At 40.7% G+C, this 22,953-nt stretch overlaps 2 protein-coding genes across 2 annotated transcripts; both read right to left on the reverse strand.

The window, feature by feature from the left end:
• Positions 1 to 229: 229 nt before the first annotated feature.
• snx27a (sorting nexin 27a) lies at positions 230 to 14,769 on the reverse strand. The gene is given in 14 exon segments (XM_085149549.1): positions 230 to 4,649; positions 5,120 to 5,168; positions 5,343 to 5,402; positions 5,667 to 5,795; positions 6,443 to 6,546; positions 6,549 to 6,591; positions 7,273 to 7,362; positions 8,790 to 8,953; positions 9,243 to 9,321; positions 9,415 to 9,519; positions 10,245 to 10,309; positions 10,551 to 10,743; positions 11,136 to 11,361; positions 14,321 to 14,769. Coding segments are annotated over 14 exon segments (1,689 nt in total). The 5' UTR covers positions 14,632 to 14,769; the 3' UTR covers positions 230 to 4,578.
• Positions 14,770 to 20,920: 6,151 nt separating this feature from the next.
• On the reverse strand, positions 20,921 to 22,953 carry LOC146493109 (ictacalcin-like). The gene is made up of 3 exons (XM_085149557.1): positions 22,862 to 22,953; positions 21,437 to 21,582; positions 20,921 to 21,223 (listed from the first exon to the last, which is right to left on the reverse strand). Exons 2-3 carry the CDS (start codon positions 21,572 to 21,574, stop codon positions 21,083 to 21,085), a joined length of 279 nt encoding a protein of 92 aa, XP_085005683.1. The 5' UTR covers positions 21,575 to 21,582; positions 22,862 to 22,953; the 3' UTR covers positions 20,921 to 21,082.

Consider the following 22,953-nt stretch of genomic DNA (forward strand, 5'->3'; position numbering starts at 1 on the left):
TTGTCTGGTGTGCTGAACCTTGATTTCTTCTGTGACATTTAGATGGTAGGATCAGAATTAGGTACACACATTAAAGCATGGATGCATCTTGATTTGCAATAGCTCAGGCTACTGCAAATCTGAAGCAACTGTGTGATGCTATCATGTCAGGAATGTTTTCAGCGCTTTACTGAAACTGTGCCATGAAAAAAGTTTTGAGGTGAGTAAAAGAAAGCAGATCAATAGGATATTTTCCCAATATATAACTTTATTTAAAATATTGTTACAATTTATTACTCTACACAACATTTTCAAAACTTGTCTCTTTTTCTTACACTGGTTAGTAAACCTTCCTGGATAATTTTAGATATAAAACTCTCCATTGTTCCTTTTTTTTTTTTTTTTTTTTTAAGCCTCAGGTGTTAATGATGTCTTTATACATTTAGTAAATGAGACACCGCTTCTCTTACACCTTTTCTCTGTGTGTTTCACAAACGTTCCCCTCCTCGACACACACTCACACACGCGCACACACACAAACACACGCACAAAAAAAAAAAGATCACTGGTGGCTCTAACATTGTACACTATAATTTCCCCAATCTTTATAGTTTCTTTTTTTTTAAATAAATAAAAGTTCTGAGTTGGAGAAACAAGAGTGCATTATTATTGTTTTTGTCAGAAGAATATTCTTTTACTTTTTAAAACAGCTATTTACAGGTTATGCTGGAGATAGCAACAAGGCTTAGATTTGTAATCAACGTCGGTGTCAGCTTGCAATGGGAAAGCCCCCGTCTCTGTAAGCAATGAATAGAAATAATCACATGGAGGCGAGCACTTTTTGAACACCAATTACATCCACCCTTCAGATTAGTCATAGGGAGGACACATCAGCTAAAAACAGACAAGCCTACAGCTAATGTGCTCTGACCCAGATGTGCATTCCAGAGGTCCAAAGACATCAAGTTTACAGAAAAATGCTGCTGACGACACCAACATAACCTCTAGACAAAGTCCCAGTGTCAAAAAAACAAAAAATAAATCAAAATTTCAAACAGATTAATCGAAACGCTGCAGTGTTCAAACAAACAGGCCTTCATATATTATCTGCCACTGAAAGATGTTATGAAAATCAGCACTGATTTGGCACACAAGACTCAGAAAACTGATGTGTTACTATAGCAACAGTATCATGTAGATGAGCGTTTCAGTGCTGGTTAGTGACGAAGACAAACTTTCTGAGCCCTCGTGTGCAGTCCACGCATGGACATTTTTTATTCTGCCATCACCACGTTTGCATTCACGTCATCTGTTAACCTCTTACAATCCACCCCGGTTGCTGGTGACCTAGTGCTAGGACAACAGGGACAACAGCATAGCCAAATGGGGGGAAAAAAAGCAGATTGGGAGAACCGTGAGGACAAAAATGGACGTATGAGGATTAATCTGAATGTTAATGGTTCTGGAAATGTGCTCGTTTAACATGCAGATAAATCGCAACCAGGTCCCCGGTGATCTGCTGGATGTTAAAAGCTTAAGTACTGTGTGAATTTTTTTTTATCTCATCTTCATAATTAAATCACTGACTTTGAAGCCCAGGTGGGCCCCGGCACCGCAAATACGCTGACAAACAGAAAGTAACACAGATCGACTGTACAAAGACACGCTTCTTAACATTCCCTTCATCTCTTAGCTGTCACCTACGCGCTGCTTTCTATGACATTTAGCTCGCAGAAGAAACGTCTCAAACGGACATCAGCTCACAGGGTACACACACCTGCCTGTGACTGAGCTTAAGATGGCATCTGGTGCAGACAAGACAAACCGAACCAGCGAGAAAAGAAAAGGAAAAAAAAAACAACTGAACAAAAAACACAAAAAGAACCACAGGGAAAACAGCAGCTTTCTAAAAGCCTATTCACAGCAGCACGAGCCACGGGGACAGAGAACAAACATCAAACAGTAAAAAACACACCGCTTTGAATACATTATTGGGAGGACCGAGTCAGTTGGCTGACAGGAATAAAAGGAACAGAGGCTGCACTGAGCGTGTGGAGACAACGTGGTGCTGCCACGGCAACCGCATCTCCTGCGCTGACGGGAGACCAACCTGGAGAGAGTACAAGCAGAGGACAGACAAACCTGCACGCAAGAACACAATCTAGCTTATACCCCCACCCCCAAATAAATAAAAAAAACCCCATCATGGTTGAATAGCTTTGATTCTTATGTCATCCATCTCTAAATTGCCTATTACTCTGCCTGTCAAAATGCCCATCCTGCATTGCAGTTTTCCCCCCTCTTATTCCAGCTACTTGTGATGTGTTGCAAAGAACAAACAAACATGATACTACACTGAGGTATGTATTTCTATAAACTCCTGTATAACTGAGGCCTGTGCTCAGAAGCAACAATTGGGCCGCAATTAAAATATTTTGTGCGGCTGCAACAGTTTTGCTAGAGTAGCAGGGAGCTGGATTGGTGGCATTAGGGGTGGGGGGGTGCGTGTATGTGCGCTCCGCTGAAAAAGCATGTGAGCGGCAAGGAATGTTTGCTAGACAATAGGAGACGCTTCCCCATTTGTCTCCATCTGTCTGGCGTCTCTGCTGTCGTACAGATACAAAACCCCCATCTTCATTTGCTGGCTCTGACACCGGCAGCTCATCAGACGCGGCCAATCAGAGACTAAAAGCTTATCAGCAATGTCAATGATAAACACAGAGGACACACTCTGGCACAGCACACAAACATGCCCCAAGGTAACCGACTGAGAACAAATATATGGCTAAAACCTAGGCATAAAATGAACATTTATATAGCCGAAACCTAATTTGAACTGTTTCAACTAATTTCAACTTCAGCGTAAAGGAAAACTTGGACCCGCGCTCTAAAAATTAGTGTCAGTTTCAGGGATTTTTTTTGGCTTTTTTCCCCACCCAATGCCAAGATGAACTAGTAGCCCTTGGTAAGATTAAACAAAACTTAAATCAATACATGCATGGAAAAAATCTGTGGTTTTTCTTTCTTGTCAGCATGTAAATCTGCTTTCTACATATTTCAGGTGAGAGAAGAGTAAAATCTGACTTTTACAGAGATAAAGAGAAACACAAGTAAACCCGAACTGTAAAATAATCACGAAATTATATTATATTACATTAACACATACACAACTAATACTGTATTCATTTAGGTGCAGCAGGAGGGGGACAGATGACTGCACTGCTATGTATGCTGATGGCTCACACAACCTTATGCACCATCTACTTTCTGCAGCACACATGCACACGCCCCATCTATCCTCCTGACTCTTGGTTAATGGACAAATTGCAGTGGAGTGATACTTTTGGGTGAGTTACAGAGCCAGAGGCATCAGTCTTTAGGAAAGTCTGAGAAGACTCCTCATACGTATGCTCTGCTGCTCCCTGCTGCCTGCTCAGGTAACTGCAGGCATTCCAATCAAAACTCCCTGTTCGCCTTCACAATCTGTCGACAAGACAGCCCACATATAAGGTGTGAAATTTAAAACAAACAAACAAACAAATGCTTTGGCCCGTCAACCTTTTGTTCTAGAAATTACTCCTGCACAGAGCTAAAAATGAGAACGCCTCCTCTCCTCAGCTTCCAAGCCCTGCAAAATTCACCACAACAAAACACACTCTGGAGGGGGGATAGCCATACTAACATTAACGGGCTGACTGCCAACAGATGTTGCTCTGTAGTCAAGGTGAAAAATGGAAATTAGTTATAGCATCTCGAATGAAATTCAGTTAGCGTTCCACTGTGTTATCTCAAGAAACCAGTTATTACAGCTCTTATATTAATCTATATTTTATCAGAAGTAAGATTGTTAAACATACAAATAATTACAAACACATTCTCTCAACATCCGTTTCATGTAGTTACATTTGTGCCGTTTATGATTTTTGATGAAACAGAGGACTCCACAGACAAAAAACACAACTTCTGTGTTAATGTCCAGCATCGGCGTAAAGGATGATTTTACTTTCGTCCTTTATCACAACCGTGAAAGAACCACCGAACTCCTTTTTTTTTCCTGTTTCCCTCCATTATTATTTTCATCTCAGCTCAGTTCAGCAGACAAGGTCACCGCCGCGGGATCTGGATGGGTCCTGTTGGAAAAACTGAACGTCGCAACCTCAATTCTGGACTGTCAGCTCTCTCGACAAGCGGCGTTTCACTGCGGCGCTCCCTTCGCGCTGTGGTGACCCTGACCAATCACACGCTGTGGTGAGAATTCTCTCATGTCTTGCCTCACATCACGGGGCAGACGCATGGAGGAAAACAACAGTTACACTATGGAGGATCTAATAAGTGACATGAAAGTTGGCTCTTGTTTATCTTCTTTCGATGCTCTTCCTACTGTTTGCATGTGTGTGTCTATATGTGTGTGTGTGTGTCCCTGGGTTCGGCAAGTGTTAATAATCCAATTTCCCAAGTCGGTCACTTCCAGTTTGTTTTTGGGGCAGGGTTCGCCTCGAGTCTGTCACTCAGTACTGTGTTTGTCGATGGGCTCTCTCTGGGGTGGCTGTGATGATGCTAGTGGACCAGTTTTAGTTCAAGTGATGACAAGTGTTGGCTTTAGGAAGTTGCAATCTCTCCCCCTAGGTGGCGCCATCCCTTCTGCTGCGTCTCCAGAGGAGGCAGAAACTCTGCAAAATAGATAAGACGATTCAGAATAGGAGGAAGTTTGAAGACGCTGTGAATTAATTACTGCACAGTCCCCGTGCAGCATCCTGAAGGCCTCGCCTCTTATCTGAATGTCCTCAGCTTTCTCAGGCCTCAGCTGTCTGTTATCCTCCTGCCTTTGTGGTCTCTTGTCCATATTTCATTACATTTCATGTAAACTTTTACCATAATGCACAAAAATAAAAGCATGCATTAAATCTTATCCCTGCCCTTGACATTTTAACTTCTGTCATATTGGATTTCTTTGTTTTTTTGCATAATTCATGCCGCCTGATGTGTGCCATCAATCAAAACATAACTCTGTACCAGATCTGAATGCAAATTTCTTTATGATTTGCCTCTGATCAAATTGGAGGCTCTAATCTTTCAGTGATGCTGTTTATCTCTTTAAATTGAGGGCAAAAAGGAGCACAAACAAACGCTTGCCTCTTACCGTTGTTGCTGCAGTTTTTGTTGTCTTTATCGGACGCTTCTTCCTCAACCTGAGAGCAAAGAAATCAATACACCAGAAATATAAGACTAATCATTCTAAAGAAAAGACTAAAGAAAGGCTCCTGGATTTAAATAGAATACAAGAACAGGCTATGTTTAGAAAACCGAAGCTGGCATAGAGTTGCATGCTTCCCAGAATGAAAGAGGAAAGGAGTGGTTCTTACCTGTTTCCTCCACTTCAGCTCACAAAAGATCCGCTCAAAGCACTCGTGCATGTAGTTGAACTGGGAGGAAAAAGTAGACGTTATTGTTATCCAGGCTTCTAATACACCACAATTAGGAGAGTCACTGTGTAAAAGTCATGTTTCCGTTTACTTTTCCTACTTCTCATTACTAAAGATTTTATTACACGTGAAGGAAAGTGGGTTGATTAATAAATCTGGGATTTTCCTATTTATTAAGCGTTTGTTCCCATCAAGGTGTGTCACTCTAAAAGCTGCTAACACAACAAAAAAAACAGAGAATGGCACACTTGAGTGTACACTTACATACGGAGTGAAGATCTTGACCCAGCGAGGTTTCTTTTCTCCTCTGGCATACTCAAAGCAGAAAGCCATCCCCTCCTCGTCCGTGTCCCAGCGCTGCATCTCCCCCCACTCAAAAGCTATTACCTGGTTCTGAGAGAGAGAAACAAGATACAGTTGTCCCTCGTTTATCGTGGGAGTTGCGTTCTAAAAATAACCCACAATAAGTGAAATCTGCGAAGTAGCCAACTTTATTTTTTACAATAATTATAGATGTTTTAAGGCTGTAAAAAAAACCCACTACACACTTTATACACTTTTCTCAGACAGGCATGAACACGTTCACATTTCTATCTCTTGTTTAAACACTTTCAAAGTTCAAACCTTGTAGAAAAATAAGTCCAGTATTATAGAATGAAACCAAAGGCACTCGCAGGTGACAACATTTCGTCGACAGTGTTGCGTTTGTTGGGGAGAAAACTTACAAACATACAGTACAGCACTTCAGAGTCACACTGCTAGCGATCGAAGATGTATGTAAATTTGACAAGCTGAACGCATTCTGTACTGTGCAGGAGATACAGCACGAGACTGACTGACAATGCTCTAGAGCCAATCAGGACGCAGAACACAATGCGCTGTAAAAAAAACCAAACAAACAAAAAAACAAAACATGCAAAATTGCACCAAAAAAATCTGCGAAACATCGAGGCCGCAAAAGGTGAACCGCGTAAAAGCGAGGGAGCACTGTATTGACGTTTAGCTTAAAAATATAAAACATTATCTATTTAAACGCTCACCTCCAGCGTGCCGTCCTCAGTGCAAGCATGCAACTTGAAGTGGTTGATGCTGATCGCTGTGATGACGTGGCCCTTCCTTCTGGAGTCACAAGAGCAGTGGGGAAGACCACCTCGTTGTAGCCCTCGCATGTCCGCAATAGACTCAGGTACTACGGTATTATAGAGGAAAAGTAACAGTCAACTTTATTTTCCTCCACAGTACACACTAAGGAAAGAAGTTAACTTATGAGAAATCTTGTTACTGATGTGACAATGCTGTTTTTTTTATTGTTAACACATTTGAGCTGACGGTCTCAGAAGAGCTTACAGTTTGAGCTGTGAAGACTGACTCACAATGTGGATGCACTATAACACTGCACTCACGTCCCCGTGTCTCTGTCATACAAACATGGCTGTAGATCCAAGTAAAGTATATGTAATTTTTTTGCTTTTTATTTCGTTTTAAGTTTAGAAAACCATGCTGAATACTTCCTAACATTTGGAGCTATTAGATTGCTTGTCGACACGTGAATGAACAAATAAATGAACCTTTTTCCTTCTAAAGCTGACATTCAAAGCCTCAGAAATGCTGCGTGAAAGCAGTAACATAGCTGCGAATGTCATCCAAATTTACACACATGCCACTTTCAGTTAATGTTCAACAAATATTCAAATAAACCCAATTCCTTTATCTCTCTTTACACCACAGAGGGCAGAATTCTGACGTGTGAAAGGCTTCTGAGACTGTCCATTTTTATTTGGTAGTGTTTTGGTGATAGCGCTGGTCAGCAGGCACAAAGTGTACTTATTCCAATCCCCTTCCTGAACAAAGACTGGTCTGTGGTACTGACCGTGGCCATCTTGCGCTGCTCTGCCAGTTTCTGCAGCTGGTAGGATTTGTCCTCTGTTTTTATGAATCCCTTCTTCACATCATCCAGTGCCTACACGAACAGGGAGAGGGGATGGGGAGACAACATTTATCATTTAAGGTCATAAAATATAAACACATGTATACCATTAAAGTCATTCATCATGAAGGCATTCTCCCTCGTGTGAGAAAATTCAAACAATGACCGTAAAAATTACGTATGTGCATTTTTAGGCAGTCATGATGCATTTATATATTTTTTTTATTGAATGACTTTCAGCCTTCTAGCCCATAACTTTAATGCTTTGGTTCACTCTCGTCTCACAGTGTCATTTCTGGCTGCAGCAGGCAGCTGTGCACCAACTGTTCAGCCTCTCTCTCAGCTGTCTTCTGAGAGCGTGAGAATATTAGAGTTATATTTGCCAAGTACAAATAAATGAAAGTGTACTTCATAACTGTGTGTATAAAAAACTGCTTTTCACTGATATAACAATCTTTACCAGCTTAGTGGGTGATATGTTACCATTGTGTTCCCAACTTTGCCCCCTTGGACAAACCCCACAAAAGTCATGGAGTTATTGCAGGTTCGCACACACTGGTGTGATTCTTTTTCATGAGGCACGCTTTAATGGGTCACTGCTGAACTTTGCATGCTTATCATGCTTCAGCTAGTGACCTTTACTGGTCAGTGGACAGCCTGTAGGTGGGTACTGAAGCTAATTTTAGTGAATTTAAATGAGGAGTATTTTTCTCAAGTTCACCTCTTCTACTTGAAAAACTGTGGAGATTTTTGTGGATGTATTTGCATGAAAACTGACCCGAGGTGGGGCTTTGACCAGCTGAGAAATTATTAACTTTGGGTGTCGACCCAGATCTGGATCCAGACATTTTAATAACATTGTGAGACAGAGAAAAAATGGACATTTCACATCGTATCTCCATAAACGCATATTGAGCTGAAAGAAGAAGAACCTGGGGATCATCTTGATGTCCTCGGGAAAAGGAAAAAAGACAGAGACTCTATTCACACATATTGTGAAGGGAATTTTTCAGCCTCGGAAGTAGTATGATATCTCCGAGCGCTCTTTTCTTAGGGTGACGTTATAGGTAAAGGTTTCTGTTATAGTCTGTGTCCAGAATTATATCAGAAAATACTCCTAAGCTAGAAATAATTCAGTCATCACAAAGTGAGAAAGCAGCTAGCAGGTGCCACAGTAGCTCACCTGGTTGAGCAAGTGACCTTTATGATAAAGGCTGCAGCAGGAATCCAGGCTCAAGTCTGGCCCAGAGAATTTCCTGCATGTCAGGACCGATCCAGGGATCTTTTGCTTGTTAGGCCAATGTGTAAATGATCAGTTTAGTGTAAATCAGCAGTGTAATTGACCAACTTTCCCTCAATATGTTTAAGCATTTTCAGCTCAGAAGAATAAACTCTGAATCAAATCACTGTGTTCAGCTCCCCGAAATCCACGGCAAGAGGAATTCAATTACTGTTATTACCTGGTGAAAGCAGTAGTGCAGAGCCAGCGGATTGTCTCTGAGCAACTCCTCCTCCTGGAAGCTGAACAACCATTTGCGGAGTGCTAAGCAGGTCCCCGGGACGGCCGACGTGTAGTTCTGCACATATAGCTTGTGGGGAAACTCGTTAGGCGCTAGCTTCCGCACTGCAACAAAAACCAGGTAGAAGGAGAAGGGTGATGAACTTGGTTTGTCACTTTAAAAAAAAAAAACCCAAAACATACTAGTAACCTATACCAAAATACCTGCCCTTGCTGCCCATGATTACTCATATACCCAGAGGCCCAGTGATTTAAATTCAGAGGGTTTTATTTATTTTTAGTGGTCATGTCATAAACCCCCAAAACAGGATGTGCAAATTAAACAGGAGAGAATGTGAAAAAAGGTCAGACATCTTTCCATGTGAAGTGCAACAAACACACGTGCAGCTCTTACCAAAGGAGTGGTTGATAACTTCAAACAGAGCAAAGTAGCTCGCCATAATACTGTCCATCCCAACCTTCATCACTAATGCCTAGAGAAGATCAAAACAACATCAGTTAGTTGTGGGAAAAAAAAACACTGGAAATATTGTACAATATAGCTGTACAACTGGGAGTGATCTTACCTGATACACCTGGTCTGTGGTACTGTTCTTACGGACTCTGACGGAGATGGTGGTCTTGTCTGGTAGGGCTATCCGCAGTTCTACATCTGACACGCCGTTGTAGTTCTGTACAGTGAAGCCAAACAGAATGAGAACAGCTGTAGAGCTGTGTTTACCCCAGTGGATTAATGAGGGTTTGTAAGTGCTTGTTTGAATATGCAAGCCTTTGTTTGTTCTAAGTTACCACCAAGTACTTGAGGATTAAAAAACACAAACAAAAAACCAACAAGCCATAACCAAACAAGACTTACAATCTGCAAGAAGTCTTAATCCCCCAAATTGCGGTTCTTTAAATGTGGGATTACATCAGTGCATTGGTATTTGTTTTGCTGCTGCACTTCCTTAAAACACCAGCAAGGTAACCAATTTCCAGCCTGCGTCACCGGCCAACACAGCTCTCAACTAAGCTCCCTTTAACCAGTGAAAGCTAAATGATACTAAATGATTCTCAAAATGGGCCAGAACAGTTTAAATACAGCTTAAGAGACTTGGAGTCAGATCTAATGCTGACACCCCCCCACATTTTTGAGTTTGAATTCCTATAATTATGGAATACAAACAATAACATCTTCGGAAATTAAATCTCTAACTAAGATATCATATCTGATAATATAATATAATAAACAAAAAAAAACGGACTGTTGAGCACTGCGCCAATTCAGAAAGTCACAAGTTGTGCACATGGAGAAAAGTTGTAACAGTTTGGTAGGAAAAGAAAGTTCAAGTCGCAATATTTCAACACCCAGAATAAAAAGTCGCATTGCTACAACAATAATGCATGAGATGCATACCTCATCTGATTCCGAGAGAAACTCCTGCATGATGTCACTCTCCCCAATCACCCGCACAGAGCACACTAGAGACGAATAGGAAGGGAAAAGAAAAATGGTGAGCAATATATTAAATCAAGGTAAATGAAATAAACAAAGGGCAGCTAAATAACACTATGAATCCAGTGTTTAGATTTACTGTGTAATTTAGAAAACTAATAACAGTGGGTGCATGGTGTATTTTCCATCCTAACTACATATTCAATATTTAAATACATTTAATTCTTCTGGGACAGAAGAGCTAGTGATCTGTCTAAATCATCTTACCTCGCTCGAGATATTCCTCCAAGCCTCTACGTCGTGCATCCAGCTGCTGTTCCGATAGGGAGAAGGGCCATTTACCAGGAAGCTTTGGGAAGTTGAAGTTGGAGAATTCCCTTTTCAGGTTCTGGTGCAGGATGGCAAACTCACGATAGCGTTTTGAACACAGCTGCCTCCCTGACATATACACATTGTATACCTAGATGCATAAAAACAAACATGAAGCAACTTTAGAGAAAACCGAGAGAAGGGAATGATTGCATCAGAGGGTTAAAAGTTTTCTTTCTACCACAGCATTAAAAAAAACATGTTTTTTTTTTCAAGAAAGAATTTAAGGTAACAGTGTTGCCTCTACAGCTGCCTCGGGAGGACGGACCACCACCTGAGGTGAGATGGGTTGAAAGATCTTTAAGAACTGTCTTTAGATCGAACGCTTAAGCTCAAACATGTTATTCCACTTAAAACTGAAGACGGACAGGTCCAAAAGTATTTTAAAAATCAGGCAAACACACACTCATGGCCGCCCTCTCCACCCTTCCAGAGAAGCCCAGTCCCAGGCGGAAACATGTCAACTGTCAAATCAGCACTTACCACAAACCTCTCGGAGTGCTGTTCTACGTGCTTGTATGTGGGAATAGAAATGGGCACGGCCTGCTTGTCACTGTAGTCGTAGTTGGGCTGGACTTCCTCTCCTCCTTCCAAACCGTCAGCCTCCTGAGGTGGAACAGACAGCACAGCCAGAACCAGCTCCTTCTCCCCAGCACGGATCAGGTCCACCACCTGCTTATGAGTTGCACCTTCCACGTTCACGCCATTACTAGAAAAAAAGAGAGAAAGAGCGCAGGAAAAACATGAGGCAAAGGGGAGGAACAAGCAGCTCTGACTTGTTCTCACACATTCAGACTATATTTAAAAATGGAAGTTCATTCAACTCTCTACAAAAAAGGGAATGACTGATACAATTCAAAGCATTTAAAAATATCTCTGGAGAGATATTAAACTCTCTCCAGATTCCAATTCTATCCATTAAATCAATGCATCTTCCAAAAGAAAAAAAAAGGATCTGTCACTATTATAAGCAGTTAAATTTAAAGCTAGACTGGAACAAAACAAACTTAAAAAAAGCTTTGACCGAAGGGATTTGGAATGTGAGAAACGACCACACTGATAGATAAACTGCACTTGGTGCGGGCTGGTTATGTCGCAGCTGATAACTGATGCACTTAATGCAGTCACTACTGCCACAGATCAATGCAGCTGGGATTACAGTAACACAATATAATCGATATATCGTTCGAATAAAACTGGTACTCTTTTAGCTGCTAATGTACGCACTGTCCTAACATACTGTCTGGTAATATTAGCCCATTGTTCCCCATTTACTAACACAAGGCTGTGAGGCTTAAGCAACTAGGTTGGCTCCCATGTCCTTTTTCTCCTGGTGCCTTTTTGACTTCGCTGAGAGCAGATGGCACAAGCATCAGGTGTCTTTGCTAATCTTCCAATGAGAAACTGTGGGACAGACACTGAAAAGGAGGGGGCGAGGAAAAGTGTAGGCGTAGGCCTGCCCATTGATTGCCATGTTAGACGTAGTATTTATCTGTGTAGTGTCACTGACTTAAAATAGGAAGTTAAACATACAGAAAAAGAAGAGGTGGACAAAATAGTTAACAGAAGAAGATTTGGAGTGGGGTGATGGGGGGAGCTAATCTGGAAAAAAAAAGTTGTTTGAGTGAAAAGCCAAATTAATGGTGGGACAGAACGAAAAGGGTGAAACCGTCGTCATGACTACAATGTAAATTAGGCTAAGGCAGAAATAAAACAGTATTAATACTTTTAATCACTGCTTAGTGAAACTGTTTGATGAAATATTACTCAGAGCTTAAAATAATACTAACAATAAAAAAGAAATAATAATATAAAATAATTATATGTGTGTCTTGCAGGCTTTTACTGTTATTAATTATTAATATTTTAATAATTTTATCAGCCATTCCACTTGTTACTCTTTACTGTAAAATAAACTCGCTGGTCAAAACTGATAAAAGCTCACTGATTAACAGTCAACTGATCCCCTAATTTGGCAGCTGGGAGGCACAGTGGTTTACACTCTGAGTACAGAGTCATGTGTTTAAACCCGTGGGAAGTTTTCATGTTCTGCCCGTGATTCTGTGGGTTTTTCCCCAGCTGCTCTGGTTTCTCCTACCTCAGAAAACCGTACCAGGTTAACGGTGCTTATGTGGGCCCAGGATGCTCTCGCAAAAGAGGTTCTCGATCACTAGTTTCACTTCCTGGTTATATAATATTTTGCAAGCTGAACTTTACTGAACACAGCATTATCTTATAAAAACACACACAAGGGCAAAGCAAGGTCATTTTTATTTTGTTTCCCCTTTTTTGTGTCTTTTAAGGTAATCGTGAAAAAAAACAACAACTCTATGCTCACTCAGGCAGTAGTGATACACTCAGACAAGAAACACCACCTGAGCTGCTTACTGTAAATAAAGTACATTGCTGGCTTTCTTTGTTTGCTAAGTAAAATGCTGACAACTAACATATTTAACCGGCTGAAGTCCAGTTATGAGGCCTTTTTTTGCAAAATGGTCAAACGGGTTAACAGGTCACATGATAAGTATTGCCTCTATCATATGACAGCAGAAAGAACTAATGAGTAAAAAAAAACAACAAAAAAAAAAACAACAATGGAAAACAACATGCTGATGCCTCAGCAAATGGAAGTGAGAGCAGTGTTCCTTCTTTACGGTTTCTGTTCTTCCTTTTTCTAAGTCAGCTTTATTGCTCCACTGTCAAGTGACATCAACACTACTCACACTAACTAAACACTGATTTTAAACGTAAGCAAAAGAGTTTGTAAGAACTGCTCTATTACCATTAACCCTTCAGGTTTTACTGAAGGCCAGGGCTTTACATTCCTGCTTGTAGATTTGTTCACTTGGCTGACATTATTACAGGTTCTGTGTATGGACACATTTCCTGTTACATTTAAATGCCAGCTATGACTCAAAGGGAAGCAGTGTTTCACCGAACGCTGATAAATGGAAAGAGACTTGAAAGCAGACTTGACGAATGCTGGCACGACAGATAAGAGTGTCAACAAAACATAAAAGCACTTCTAAAATGATCTCTTCGCGTATATCAAACCCACTCAAGGTTACATATAGCGATAGAACAAAAGCAAACCCTAAAAATCAATAGAAAGCACCTCAAACTTCCCATGTAAACAGCACGGCTGGCGCGAATGCTAGCCAGTGAAAGCAAGTAAGACCACACACTCCTGTCATATGATGCTGAATTTGAGTGACAACACTGCCATCCTCTGTCATTTCACAGGCTAAGAACACATATCAACACTGTTATGCATATGACAACGCAGTGGAAAGTGGACTGTCGTCTAAATGTCGTCCTCCATCTCCCGCTGGAGCTGACACTGAGCAAGGAGCTAGCCAAACACATTAGCTACCTGGCTCGCTAGCGAGCTACAGCTAATCAACATGCACAGGCTGTTGTCCAACTTATGTAAGCTGGTTAGCTTTCTAGTTATCTCACCAGAGCTACAGCCTTAAATATTTACTCAGGTCAAAACGCTCCAACGCTGAATAATTAATAAACTAGTGAGTTACTTTAATGGCAACAAGAAGCAAACCTCGAAGACGGAATAACACATGCTTGAAACTGGATCCACACAGGCTAAACTGGGTAGCTAGCTCCAATTGCTAACTCCGCGTCCTAACTGGAGGGGACAGAAGCTGACTTACACCTCCAGGATCCTGTCACCCTTCACTATCCCGGCTCGGTCCGCAGCACCTCCGGGTAAAACAGCGCTGACATGCTGAAGGGGGGCGTACAGCTCCCCGTTGATGCTCCGAAGCTGTCCTCCTTCGCTCACTTGACCGCGGACATTGAACCCGTAGCCGGACTCCGACTTGACGATCCTGACCATCCGCGGTCCCGATGTGACCATTGCTGCGCCGTGGCCCGCGGTGCCAGCCGACGAACCGACAACCGGACCGTTACGGGATGCCGAAGGGAGAACGGGCCGAGTTTCATCGCCTCCTACATCCGCCATCTTATTCACAGGCACTACCCCTCTCCAAATCGGCGTCTTCCAGCAAATTCAAAACAACACTCGGGCTCCGATCCTCTCTGTGAGGTTAGCTCCACAGACCGACTCTGTTGGTGATAACCCGCCCCCTGGCAGCGTCACGGGACACGGCCATGCAACGTGACCTGCCGGAGGCGTCACCGAAAGTGTGTTGTTTACTCTCGCTTCCATTCAACGCATTGAATGAAACAATGTCGTTGTTGATTAAAACGCATTCTTAATCCCTTTATTTTCTACTAAACACTTTCTGTTTTATCTTAACAGACAAAGAGTGCCAGTGATTGCATTTAAATGATGATGCAAACTTTGCAAACGGCAGGAGTTAAAGGATGAGAGGCACTGGACCCAACCACTATTGAGAAATATAAATGTATTTTTTCCCCACAATTTTAGTTATGATTCTACAGAGGAATCCAGAAATAAAGACATTATAATTATAAATACGTACAGCATTTTATCAGACATGTACACATACAGTGCTGTAAAAATATTTAGCTTTTTTCTGATTTCTTCTATTATTTTAATATTACAGATAACCTCGAGTAGACACAAAATGCAAGTTTTAAATAATTATTTCATTTATTACCAGAAGAAATAAACTATACACACCTACCTTACCCTGCACTCACCCCCTAAACCTAATAACTGGTTTTGCCACCCTTGGTAGCAAGAACTGGAATTCAATACTTTTGTGAGTCTTTCACAAAAGCATTGGATTGGAGTCCAATGCTGATGTCTGTCCACTCTTCTTTGCAGAAATGTTTTATTCACCCACACTGGAGGGTTTGTGAGCTTGAACGACCTGTTTAAAGCCATGCCAAAGCATCTCAAATGGTTTTAAGTTGAGACTTTGACTGGGCCACTCCAAAATCTCAATTTTGTCCTTTTTGAGCCATTCAGAGCTGAACTTGTTGGTGTGTTTTATGCTTGTCCTGCTGCAAAACCCAGCTGCACTTCAGAGCATGATCTGATGGCTGGACATTCTCCCTCGGGATTTACTGGTAGTGAGCAGAATTCATTGCATCAGTTACAGCAAATCGTCCAGGTCCTGAAGCAGCAAATCACCCCAGACTGCCATGCTACCACCACCATGTTTGACTGCTTTGACTGATATTCTTTTTTATTAAATGCTGTTGTAGCTGTACACCAGATGTAATGAGTCTTAAAGTCACTGTGGTTCACCAGAGTCCCAAAGCCTTAGAAATGTCTTTGTGATCCTTTGCAGACTGATAGATGTTTATTACTTTTTTCCTCTGGTGTTCTTGCTACCGAGGGTGGTACAACAAAGGCCGACGACTTTATCACATAGGACCAGGTTTGTTTAGTCTTTCCCCTTAATAAATAAAATCATTATTCAAAAACTGCATTTTGTATTTACTTGGGTTATCTTTGTCTAATATTAAAATTTGTTTGATGATCTGCAACATGCAAGAGTGACAAAAAGGCAAATAAATAAATTAATTAATTAAATAAATCAAGAAGGGAGCAAATACTTTTCACAACCTTGTCTTATTTTAATGTTCAACATTTCTTTCTCATTTATGCTGAACAGCTGATTGTTTTATGTTATCTTGTGTAAGCCTGCTAAACAAGATTGCACAACACATTTGCTGATTCCTTGTTTTAGAGTACCGAGGGAGAGATTAGCTGTCACTTCCTGTCTTATTTGATTGGAATGAAAACTTGCAGGTTGTAAACCACTAAGCCACATGACTTGTCTTTATTGCCAACAATGCACTACGGTAGAATATTATGCAGCCATGTTAAAAAAGTTTTTGCAGACATATAAAACTTAAGTAAACTCTTACCGTTTCCATAGGAATTAAGAGGGCAAGTATTAGCTAGTTGCTGCTAATCAAATGCGGTTGATTAAATGATCGTTAGCAAGTGTGAGCACCTCTATAAAAGCAGATATTTTGGCAGTTTCCTGGTCTGGAGCATTCAGGTGTGTGTTAAAAGAATGTCACATTCTTGCCAAAGTGCAATGCTCAGTCCATCAACAACATCTCAGACTCTGCCTAGTTAGCATGAACAAATGTTAAAGTTCATGACAGTACAAATAGAAAAAGAATGAACAAGTACAGCTTGTTTAGAAGTGTTGCCATGAGAAGGTCTCACAAATTCAAAGTGGAGATGTTAGGCCATGATACTCAGATATGGCAAAAAAAAACCAAACAAATCATATCAGCACAAATACCTCGCACCAACTATCAAGCACAACGGTGGCGGAGTGAGGGCTTGGTGATGACTGAAAAAAAAAATAGGTGCTAGTGTAGGCCAGAATCTTTGTAAAACTCTGCTGGAAAACCATGTGGACCTTGGGATTTGTTGTTTGGGAGATGCTGTGGGGCTTCTGGGAATTTTGGACATTGAAAGAGGTGAATCCAGATCCACAATCTGTCATGTAGTTTCGGTAGATTTATCTTCTGCAATGTCAGCGCTGGAAGGATTCATCTGTGTGGAGTATAAAGCTTCATAAAAGACTAAAAGATTTATTTATTTGTTGTGGATCATGAGTAATTTTCCCAGTGGAATCCTTCATAGAATAAATAGTTGTAGTTGTTTTTTCTTTATTTAGTTTTAACTGTTCTATTGTTTTTGTTCTACTTCTATTAAAAGCGTTTAATCCCTGCTTTATCTTATATGAACAGTAAGATATTATTTTCCTCGCATTGCTATCTTTCCTGTTTCACACAGAAGACAGGCTGAAACCGCTGATTGGTTTGTTTTGTAGCCACAAGACTTGGGCACCTTGCAGTCATTAAGTTGACTAAGAACTCGTCTGTATACCAAAGTATTCTCGAGTCAATTGTGAAGCCAATTGTCTGACAGCTGAAGCTTGGCTGAAACTGGATCATGCAACAGGACAATAAATGTAAGAACAGCAGCAAATCTCCAACAGAATGAATGAAAAAGAAAAGACTCAAAGTTTTACAATGACACAGTCAAAGTCCAGACCTCAGCCAGATAAAAATATTGTAGTGGCACTTTAAGAAGGCTGTGCAAAAACAAATGCCCACAAACCTCAATGCACTGAAGCAACATTGTAAAGATGAGTAGGCCAAAATTCCTCCACAGCAATGCAAGAAACCGATAAAGTCATATGACTTTATCGGTAAAGATTACTTCAAGTTATTGCTGCTAAATGTGGTTTTACAAGTACTGAATCATGGGTTGTAGGTAGTTTTTCACAGGACTGCATAGAAGCCTGTGAGAAATTATTTTTCACATGACTCAAATATCCATCGTATTAGTACTGCGAACGATTGCCTAGAATTCCAAAGATTCATTCATTGATTAATTTTCAAGAAAAAATGTACAATTAAAGTAGCAAAAGTGGGAGATGGATAACTTTTGGAAAATACTATATGCAGCAGTGCAACACACACTCTAACTATGCAACAAAAGCTATGAAATAAACAGGAATGCAATATTATGCCCCAAGTATTAATTCATTTTCAGTCTTACAGGAGTTACTTAAATATTACACATGCAAAGTCATGTGCAGTCATGTGCTGTTGTCATGTTTTTCTAGGAAAATGGGAAATAGATGCAGTGATTTAGAGTAGTTTTCTAGCCAAGTCTTCAAGATTAGCTCTCCAGGTTTCTTTAATGACCTAAAAAACATTTTTTGTGTTGTTTTTTTTTCTGTTGTCTGTCACAGTTTTGTTGCAATATACCTTTGCCTTATAATATCTGTGTAATTTAGTATATAGCAGTCTTTTCTCCTTGCTTTCCTATCTTAAGAATGACTTCTTTATAGCTTCCTTACACTGAAACTATTTCTAATGAGGCTTTGGAGCCACTGAAAGGCCAGGGACACCTTCAGAAAGTCTGAAGCACTATTGCTCAAGACAGCACCCTATTTTTGCAGGATAACAAGCGAACAAGGCAGAGTAGCTAATTCAAACAATCAAAAAAAGTACAGCGGTTAAAATAAGTTTTGAACACGTCACCACTTTTCTAAGTAAACATATTTCTAAAGGTGTTATTGATGTGAAATTCTCACCAGATGTTGGTAACAACCAATCACATCCACACATGCAAAGAAATGAAACCACAGAAAACTGTATAAAACTGAGAAATGACACAGGGAAAAAATATTGAACACGCTTACTGAAATTTATTCAATACTTTGCACAAAAGCCTTTGTTGGTGATGACAGCTTCTAGATGCCTCCTGCATGGAGAAACTAGTCGCATGCTGTGCTCAGGTGTGATTTTGGCCCATTGTTCCACACAAACAGTCTTCATATCCCGAAGGCTCCGTGAGCCCCTTCTGAACTCTGACCTTTAGTTCTTTCTATAGATTTTCAATTGAATTCAGGTCAGGTGATTGGCTGAGTCATTCTAGCAGCTTTATTTTCTTCCTCTGAAACAAACTGAGAGTTTCCTTGGCTGTGTAGTTGGGATCATTGTCTTCATTTCATCTTCATCAGATGGCAGCAGATCTTTATCAAAAATGTCTCGGTATATTTTTCCATCCTTCCTTTGATTATATGAAACTTGCCAGTACCGTACGATAAAACAGTCCCACATCACGGCGATTTTCACAGATTTTCTTCCAGTATTTCACAGGCTTATCTAAATGTTGTTCAGTAAACTTTAAACATGCTTTAACATGCTTTTTCTTCAGCAATGAGCATGGATACAGGGCAGCGTGGTTGAGTGCGTTACTTATTGTTTTCTTTCAACTCTTCAGATAATTCTTTTCACTCCTCTGTGTCACGGTACTGGGTCGTGTGACCCAGTGTTTGAGTTTTATGTATTTTTTGTATTCATTTTCAAACTAGTTAATTTCTAGGTTGCTGTTCAGACCTTATTTCTTAGTTATTTCTGTCATCTCCCCCCGTACTCAGTCTCCCTGGTTCCTGCGTCTACGTTTCATGTGTATGCGGTTAAATTCATGTCATGTTTCATGTCCGTGGTTAAGTTCATCTCATGTTTTATCTCCATGTTTCCTGTTTTATTTTGTAAGAGTCTGGTGTTCTTTGTTCATTGTAGTTAGTGTTACTCTCCCCTGTATTGTCATTATGTTTCATTCGAGTCAGCTGTGTTCTCATGTGTCTCCACTTCCCCTGATCACCTCATGTGTGTATTTAAGTCCTCAGTCTTCCTTTATTCGTTGTCGCATCGTCTGTGTACCGCCCCCCCGGTCAAGTTAAGTGTTTTTCAGGCTTCTGTGCAGTTCATGTTTGCCATTTGGTTTATGTTGTTGTTCATGGAGCCGCACGATGAGGTTCCGTGCAGGTCATGTTCATGTCTGTTTCGTCACGCCATTTGGTTCACAGTTACCATGCATCTGCACAGCATTCTGTTCACAGTGATCATAGTTATTCTTTTCAGTCAGGTTAGTGTTTCTCCAGTTTAGGTTTTTGGTTAGTTGCAGTCTCTGTCCCTGTTATGTTTTGTCCACTCCCCTCTGCATCAGCCCGAATAAAGGCTCGCTCTCAGTTTAAGTTCACTCCCATCTCCTCGACTGTGTTGGCGCCTGGGTCCACCACACACACTCTCCACACGGTCTGCCCCCGCTGACCGTGACACTCTGCTTGAAATCTTGCGGGGAGTACATGGTCGTGGCCGGTTTATGCTGCAATTATGTTTTTTCCACTTTCGGATTATGGCCCCAACACCGAAACCTTCAGTAGTTTAGAAATTCTTCTTTAACCAATGAACTCAGTATGTTTTGCAACAATAAAGTTGCAAAGGGCCTGAGAGAGCTCGCTAGTTTTGCCCATCATTAAATGTTTCTTGTGTTTCTTCATGCATTCAGTACTTTTTCCCTGTGTCATTTCCGAATATTACACATATCTTAATTCATTGTGTGGAAATGGGTTCCAAATTGAAACCCAGAGTGTGTTAAATTTAAGGATGTATAATATAAGGATGTTTTGCTTAAGAAGTTCACTTTTTATTAGTGAGATCAGGCTTGTGTTCTTGCTTCTTTCAAAAGTTTCTTCAGTGCAACTTCAAAAAGCCTGCTCTGGTAGATATTTTCAGTTCTGCATCTCTGTCAGTTTCGGTGACATCCTTCCTGTCAGAACTTGCAGTGGTATTGCTCCTTTCCTGAAGTCACTTCAGGAAACTTAGAAGATACTTCAGCTGCAAAGCATGAACTCTGCTGATAGAAACATTTTGTTTTATGAGGGAAACATTCTTGTTATCATAAGCCTTCCAAAGATTCTGCAATTGCTCAATACTGGAACAAATAGTTCTCCCAGTTAATGTAAGAATGAACAAAATGCAAACTAGTCTTTCAGAGAGAAAAAAGATTTATTTCATTTTGGATTTCAGTATAAGTTTGACTTCACTGTCATATATTTGTGTTTATATCTTTTTCAAAACAGCTGTCAAGGGACACTTCCTGTCACCGAACGGCAGCTCTCTCAGTTGGCCCCAAGGTGGCGCTCGGATCCTTAATTTTCGGTGAAGAACTCGTTGCAGATCATAGTGAGGCTGGCGACCAGCGTGACATACTCTTGAAAATCCACACTGTTGCTCTTGTCTCTGTCCAGATCATTGAAGATCGTGTCTATTTTTGCCTTGTCAGTGGCTTTCTGCAGTGGAGAAAAGTGTTAGCTTGAATTTAGACACTAAGTGATCATAAAACAAAGAACTGTTCAGCCTACTTCTGCTCAAATAGTTGCGCAAACCACAGTAGAAAAGCTGTGTATTTTCCACTCTCTCAAAGTAAAAGTTCTGCATCAGTATGGCAGTGTTTTCAGGCAACCTACTGGGTGTGAGATAGAGGGAGGATAGAGACCACTCACGCCAAATATGTCTCCAAGCTCATTTTGAAGAAGCTCCTTCAGCTCTCCCTTGCTTAGGGTGAGTTTGTCTCCCTCCTTGCCAGAGTATTTATGAAAGGCGGCGATGAGCAGGGCCATACCGTTCATGATGTCAGACATGATTAGGGCTAGTTTAAGGAGACAGAAGGAAAACATAATGTTACGTCTGAGACTACAGTGGTATTTGTTTATGCAGGAAATCCAAATTGATTAAAGAATAACGTTTACACATAATTCTGCTATGGCTCATTACCTGGTGCAGATTAGGCAGAATCACGTGATATTGTGGTGAAATTTGGGATCTTAACAAAGGACATCATTGATATTTGGAACACGAGGAATTATTTAGAAGTAAACGAGGGGGGAAAGGGGGAATAGGCAGGGCCTGTTTGGTAAAACCAGAGTGAAAGAGATTGAGTCGTTTAACCCTGTGAGGTCCATTTTAGGTTTGCCTAAAATAATGATGCAGTGAAGCTCCTTTCAGTTACTTTTGAACCACTTCTACAAATTACATTGCTAATATATTTAAATTCTGGAATTATACATGTAAACATGCAGTAAAACATGTGCATGTGCAAGTGCATACTGGAGGTCATAGCAGAAAACAGTGGCTGATATTACTGTTTGTCTTTGCCAAGGTTTCTCTGGGTTCTCAGTGGAGCTTGATAAAAATAACTCAAGATTTCCACCTGGGCCCCACCACTCTTATTTCCCTTTTCAGTGGTCTCTGGTAACTCTGCCAAGTGACACAGGACATTGTTATGGCAACAGCAGAAGGAGATAAGGACGCAGGTTACGGCTTAATTAAAGTCCCCAAAGCAACATCAGATGTCTGTTCTTCTAACATAGTATATCTAAATTATGCGTTCTTTCCACTTGACTGTATAAACCCAAGAGATTTGCTAGTGGTTATGTTGTGAATCATACAATATTTTTCCCTCTCTAGGGTGCGGTAAGCTGAAGAAACTTTGGCATCAGAGAGTTTGGAAACCGAAGGGAGTTACAAGGAAAGAGAGCACAAAACCTGTACCGCATCATTCCTCAATTAGGTTGCAGTTAAAGGTGAGAATCACTCCTAACCCCCCAAAAAACTTTAATGCATCCGTAAAAATGAGTTTCCAAACAAGTTTTTGGGATTCAGCCAAAATGAGCTCAGTCTTTTGCAGCATCAAGTTTCATAAGCAAGAAGAGAAGTTTAAGCATTAAAGTTCACATGGATGTGACAAACTTTGCAGTTCATCAATACTTTTCTGCTAATGCTTAATGTGCATTCATATAAAACTAACTGTAATGAGCATTGCTGGATTAAAACAAACGGACAAACAAACAAACCGGGAAAGGTTTTTAGAGTGAGTAAATAAAAGCAGATAACAAACAAAAAAAGTACTTGTAGGATTTTCTACTCACCAGTGCTGAGGTTTAAGACAATTGGAGGCTACTGTTGATCTTGGTAGAGCTGTTGTGATGAACCAATGGATGGCAAAGATGCTTTATACATC

Source organism: Neolamprologus multifasciatus, chromosome 22, assembly GCF_963576455.1.
Source record: "Neolamprologus multifasciatus chromosome 22, fNeoMul1.2, whole genome shotgun sequence".
NCBI classification, from domain to species: domain Eukaryota; kingdom Metazoa; phylum Chordata; class Actinopteri; order Cichliformes; family Cichlidae; genus Neolamprologus; species Neolamprologus multifasciatus.